Genomic DNA, 6,599 nt, shown 5'->3' with positions numbered 1-6,599 from the left:
CGGAAGGCAGTGGCGGGAGAAGGCGGGCAGGGGGGACGGAGCGTCGGGAAGCGAGCGGGCTCGAGGGGGAGGCAGGGCGGCGGCTCAGTGATTGGGGCCTCTTATGTGGACTTGAATCGCGTGTCTTTGGGACTGCAGTGCAGCTGATGACTAAGCCACCGGAGGTCCACTGAAGCAATAAATGGATTTAAAATTTTACATAACCTTGACTATTCCATTAACTCAAGCACACAACAGTTAAAAACAATTCAGTATATACGTCAGCAACTATTTGTACAGTGAACCCTTGAACGAGGGCATCAGGGGTACTGAATTGCAGCTGAAAGTCCAAGTATGATTTTTGACTCGCCAAAAGTACTAGTAATCTGTTAACCACAAGTTTTACCAAACACAGGAGTCAATACATTTTCTGTATGTTTTATATCCTGTACTCTAACATTCAGGGGCTCTGGTGGCTATTAATAGAAAAGTCAGCAGCACAAATCCATCAGCTATGCCTTGTGAGAAAGACGGGAGGTCTCCTGTAAAGACTGAGGGTCTAGGCACCTGAGGGATTAGCATCTTTCAAGGCAAGAACAGTCCTGGTCACAAGCCCAACTGAATTTACACAAAAATAGCAGAGTTCACCTCTCCTTTATTAAGTCCTAGGGCAAGCTTCCTTACTATTAGGAACAGATTGGTATTCTGGTATGCCCCCACTTCAGAACGGGGCATGTGCATCTGTTTGAGGAACCCGGAGTGGAGCACACTTTTTGGACTCTGGGTCCCTGCACTGAGACCATTCTAGCACAGCAGAGAGCTCCAACTGTGGAGTGGTGGCAGCAAAATCAGACCAGCATGAGATGGCACGACGAGATGCAGAGGCCAAGGAGTCACACGGTTATATAAGGGAGGCTTTTCAACTCCTGTGGACTGAGAGCAGGGCCTCTAGGCAGGAGGCCTGCTGGCAGAGTGTCCACTGATCAACAGAGCTGAACGAGTCTTAACACTTGCCTGAGCACTGGAGGGGCTGAGGCCAGTCCTGACGAGCTAAGAGGTCTGCTCTAAGAAAGCCAAGAGCATCCTGCCTGAGGGAGCTCTGGTGGCCTAGTGATAAGAAACTGTACTGCAATCCCAAAGGCATGCAGTTTGAATCCAGCAGCTGTCCCGTGGGAGGGTGAGCAATCTCCTCCCGTGTGATTAACTGCCTCTGAAAGCCTGTGGGAGGGTCAGCCATGGGTTGGTTCTGAAATGATGGTACTGACTGCCCTCTCCTGCGGGGAGCTGAGAGGAGGTCTGGAGAACCTCTCTGACACTACAAAAGGACAGGGTCTCTTTATTTTGGGGGAGATTTCCAGAGCATGCCAGTGTGCTTCTTGAAAAAAATTCTCTTCCTTCCAAGTTGATCCCAATATTACCACTATTTCCCTAATATAATAGTGTAGTAAAAAAAAAACAAACCAAAACCCAAAACCTGTTCAGGGAGATCTCCCTTCTCCTCAATTATTTTAATGCCATCTGGGAACATGTCTGCTGCCTCTTGATCTGCAGAAACTGCTTCTCTTCTTACCTTGAAATTTTTTAAATGAAACAGCTTTTTAAAATTATCAAATCCTCCTTTGCGGGCATTAAACTCTCCAATTTCAGATCCTTCACCTTCTTTTTGTTTTCAATTGTCATATGATGATTTAGCTTTTTCTCGAATCCTATTAGCGTCTACAGGTATACCTTTCTTGTAGCAATCCTGCACCATATAAAAGCTACATCTTTCAACATGAGATAAAAATGTATTTCGCAAAAAAGTGCAAGGCTTTTGCACCTGCTGGCAAGGCAGCAGTGACAGCTTCACAAATTTCCTTTTCTTTCTTCACAATGGTCCTTACACTGGGTTCGTTCATTTTGAAATGTGGGGCAACTGCAGCTGCAGACCTCAATGTGCAGTACGTATCAGGCAGTTCAGCTTTTTCTTGTAATGTCATAACTTTTCTGTGCTTTTTGGGCAGCTCCCAGCATTCCTGGTGGCACATCGCACAGGTCCCATGGTGTTAATCAGTTTACTGGACTCAACATGCTGAAAAATATGTGGAGATTGCAAAAGATCACTTCTTAAACTGAGTTTACGATGAGATGTTATCCGTCATGCAGATGATTAGCTTCAAGCAGCATTACACTCCCAACATTTGACCTCACCTCCACAGAGCAAGGAGGTGGCACTAAGATGACTGTAGTAGTACAGGATGTATCAGTCAGGGTTAGAGCATGGATTCTATGCAGTTAGGATTTAGTACTGCATCTTTACATTTGTTTACATTTCTCCTGATGGAGAATGGTGTCATGTATGGTCTGTGAAGTGTCTGTATGTAGAACTTCTGACAAATTTTAACTTTTCATAATAATTTTATGTATATGTTATAGACATAAGTGATAAAACAGACTAGGATCTACATATATTCTATGTGTCCAGGGCACACTTAACTTTTTTATGTATCTAGGCTATGAAGTTCACTTCTGAGTTTTTCCATATTGCTGCACTTCTGAAAGAATTTTTATATTTAGTGGGAGGAAAAAAATCCCCAGATAAATGGACCCACACAGTTCACACCCATGTTGTTCAAGGGTCAAGTTTTTATCTAACTTCATCTTAAGGCATCCTGGAACAGTGAATTCCTTTAATGTGGAACATTTCTGGCACTCTCTTCAGTTTTCTTTGTCTTCTCACTTTCCACTGCACTGTGTTCATTGATACGCTGAGACTTCAGGTGCTTTTCTAAACTTGCTGTATGCTCTCCAACCATATCTGTGTTGCAAATTTTTATTTATTTATTTGTGGTCTTTTCATACTTGAAACATTCTTGACAAAGGTTTTCTCTGGCTTATCCCATACTAGAATTAAGGGAGAAGAAATGAACATTAGGGTCTGTTTTATGCACACTATATTTTATTGCAGTAAAAATAACCTTTAGACATAAATAGAAAAAGAACAGCATACAAAATTACAGTTGTATAAATGAATAAGAACAACAACAAAAAAAGAATTAGAACCAATATACACTAAACCACTTCTAGCAGTATGTCAACAAGCAACCTGAAGAAATACAAGTGAGATTTCAGAGGAAGAAGGAGAACAAAGCATACTGCTGATGTCAGGTGGATCTCAGCTGAAACCAGAGAATACCAGAAAGATATTTACCCGTGTTTTATAGAATACTCAAAGGCATTTTACTGTCTGAATCTTAACAAATTATGAATAATTTTTCAAAGAATTCTTTACATGACTTTGCTCAGCAGAATCTGTACACAGACCAAGAAGCAGTCATTCTAAAAGAACAGAGGAAGCTGGTCCCATGGGAAGAGGTTATCAGAAACTGTTTACATTAGTGCAACTCAAGTTGGTAGACAATCTCCCACCGCTGATTTTGCCTGGAGTACAAAAGATAACAGAGGATACTGCATGGTTTAAAGTCCAAAAAGATGTTAATTAGAATTGTAAAGTGAACACATTATGTGAGAAGCTGGGCTATCTTAAGAAGAATGTGTCATCAGGATTGCAGGAAGAATCAGTTAAATCTTACCATACAAAGACCTTGTTGAAACTGAAGCAGACGTGAGGCACTTACTCCCTAAGATAAATAAATCAATAAATCGGGGAGGGTGGGCCTTAGGTATAAGATTGCACAATTTGAAGGGTGGAGGGAGGGCTGGGTAAAGAAAAGAAAAAAAAAGATCAGGTGTGAAAAACAATGTACACAAACTTTGTAAGTAAGCCAGTATTAAAAAAAAAAAAAGGTTAAGTAACTATAGACTTCAATATGAATACATTTCAATATAAAGAAAATGGTAATCTTCACAACTGAGCCAATAAGCTACATCACTGTAAATGGAAAAATACACTGAAGCTGTCAGAACTGAATCCCTATCACAGGAAGGCTGTCACCAACAAATACCAGATTATTTATAACATTCTGCAAATCTGCTGCAAGACTACTTTAAAGGGCTAAAGCTCCACGACCATCAATCCCTGGTCCTCCAGGCTTGTGTAAAGCAGTCAGTGAAAACCAGGCAGGCTGTGCGCTGAGATGGACTGACCCCAGGACTGTCCGCCGACGTGGCCTGACCCCCCGGACTGTCTGCAAATGTGGACTGACCCCAGGGCTGTGTGCACAAGTGGACTGACTGCCCTGTCCACCGAGGTGGACTGACCCCAGGGCTGTGTGCACAAGTGGACTGACCCCCGTTGTCCACCGACATGGCCTGACCCCAGGGCTTCAGGAGCCACGCCGCCTGTGAGGAGTCCAGGACTGGTCAGTGCACACAGTGGCGACGAGGCACGAGGACTGGGTCCCTAACAGTCACAGACCATCCGACACACGGGAATAAATCCATTTTCGGTTCTCTGGATTTGCTGATTTCTTCCAAGCGAAGCCTTTCAAAAGTCCAGTCCAGCACCTGCTGGAGGGAAAGGACCCTCGCCCTCTCAGGGACAGTCAGGACTGTCACACTGACCCATAAATAAACAGCTGCTGCTACGTGTCCGGTACTATTTCCAGGTTACAGACCCACGGACGTAAACAAGCACCAAGCACGCGTGACGGCCCACGGGACATCGAGTCCTCCCGCCGCGCGCCTCCCGGGCCTGAAGACCACTGTCCGGCGGGAACCGGCCCGCAGCCGCCCGCCAGCAGCCTCTCGGCCGGTCAATCGCCCGCGCAGGGGTCGGTGGACGCGAGCCCGTCCCGCGGAACAGTGGACGTTTTCACACGTTCCTACTCACCGGACACGCCTCCCTCCCCGCGACGGGCTGCTGGGACCCGCTGCCCCTTCACCGGCTCGCAGGCGTCGCGGCCCGTGTCCCGGGGAGCTGGACCGGCTCGCAGGCGTCGCTGCCCGTGTCCGCGTCCCGGGGAGCTGGACCGGCTAGCTGCCGCCAACACAGCTGCGAGAGCCTCTTCCGGGGAAATGGCGCCAAGGCAGCCCCCGCCCCGACGTTGCCGCGGCAACAGGACTTTGACCAATCAGGGCTCCGCTGCGAGGCCCGGGGCGGACTACGTCTCCCATGAAGCTCAGCGCGCAGGCCTGGGCCCCCACGGGCGAGTATTTGCGCAGGACTGTCGGTCCCGAGAGGCCCGTGTCCGACGAGTTCCGCCGGCTGGATCCTGGCGGACCACGCACCCGACGGTCAGTCTTCGCTTGGACGCTGTAACCGTCAAATTGTTAGCTAGCGAGTACCATTGCGCATGTGCAGAATGAGCTTGGTTCTTATTGGCAGAGGCGGTGAGTGGCAGGCAAGTGGCCAATCAGAGGCGGTATCCCGCCCGAGCCCCTCCCCGAGGGCGTCTTCTGGCAGCACCGTCGTTCCCTCTTTAACTCAAGAGAGCAGACCGGCAACTTCGAGTCCACGCTGGATGGTTGCAGCATCCCACCTCCCCTTGGAGAGGCCAGAAGTAGCGGCACTCGCAGTGAGCCTCTCCCAGGCCTTTGACCCCTCCCTCTTCCCGGAAAATGCTAGAAAACTGTACAGGGAAATGCCTGCACCACCGCCTCTGCCAGGAGTCCCGGCAGCATCTCCTGCTAGGACCTGCATGATCTGCTGCTGAAATGTCGCTGCCTCTGATTCTCACCATCACACTCCTCCAGCATAGTCCTCCTGGGAACCGATGCCACTCCTGACTTTTCTTTCCTGATGGGATCTCCTTCTGCATCTCAGATGAGCTCTCCTAAGACCTTCTTTGGGACTGTGTACACTTCATTTGCATTGACATTGTCAGCTGCATCTTGCTAGGATCCACAGTTGACAGTTTCCTGCAGTTGGATCACCAGGAGACGAACTCCTATTGCATTGTCAAAAGCTGCTGTCAGGTACCTGTCCAAGTTACTGAGGAGCAATGATGCCAGTTTGAAGACCAAGGTGTACCGGCCTCAGTCACTTACTATGCATCTTGAGAGCAGAGCAGTGAATAAGGATGGAATTAATGCTTTCAAGCTCTGGTGTTGGAGAAGAGTTCTGAGCCCACGAACTACCAATAAACCAAACAGATAAGTCTCGGAGAAAGTGCAGCCATTCCTGTGATGACAAAGCTTCAACTCACATACTTTGGGTATGTTGTTAGGAGAGGCTATTCATTGGAGAGAGACATCATACTTGGAAAGGTGAAGGGTTGGCAAAGGAGGACCCCGAGATGGGACTGACACAGAGACTGCTGCAGTGGGTCAGGATGGCACATGATTAGACTCAGATTTTTGTTCTAAGGGTTGCTATGAGTTGTTCTCAACTTGAAAGTACCTCAAATCAGTGCAGGGTTCTGCCAGCTAAGATAGTTGAACAAACTGATGCAATGCTCTAGATGCTAACTCATCTAGGCCAAGGTATCTGAAAAACAGTTACCTGGCCAAACAATCAGAATTGATCTGTATTTAAGCTTATTCCAAAGAAGTGTGATCCAACCGTATGTGGAAATGAGACATCATTAACATCAATTGCAAGGAAAAGGTAATTTTTTTTTTTAAACAGTCCCTCGGTAAGGACTATCCACTTAGCTTTGTATCCAAAGACGAAATTTGTAGGTGAAAGGAGTTAGGAGTTAGCCTTCGTTACAGACTGGATCATTTCAGGGTCGAAAATA

The 6,599-nt window shown here is 47.1% G+C and overlaps 1 protein-coding gene across 1 annotated transcript in view; it reads right to left on the bottom strand.

Moving 5' to 3' along the window:
• The window catches only part of LOC102858497, a 46,816-nt gene that overhangs the window by 5,398 nt on the left and 34,819 nt on the right, over positions 1 to 6,599 (bottom strand). Inside the window, exons 14-16 of the mRNA XM_006903038.1 lie at positions 4,989 to 5,173; positions 4,751 to 4,897; positions 4,180 to 4,277 (exon numbers count right to left, since the gene is read on the bottom strand). Of these exons, the coding sequence (XP_006903100.1) occupies positions 4,180 to 4,277; positions 4,751 to 4,897; positions 4,989 to 5,173 (430 nt within the window). The remainder of the gene's footprint in view (positions 1 to 4,179; positions 4,278 to 4,750; positions 4,898 to 4,988; positions 5,174 to 6,599) is intronic.

Source organism: Elephantulus edwardii, unplaced genomic scaffold (genome assembly GCF_000299155.1).
Source record: "Elephantulus edwardii isolate Elephantulus edwardi_28Jun2011 unplaced genomic scaffold, EleEdw1.0 scaffold00496, whole genome shotgun sequence".
Taxonomy (NCBI): Eukaryota; Metazoa; Chordata; class Mammalia; order Macroscelidea; family Macroscelididae; genus Elephantulus; species Elephantulus edwardii.
This window is presented reverse-complemented; position numbering and strand designations above follow the sequence as displayed.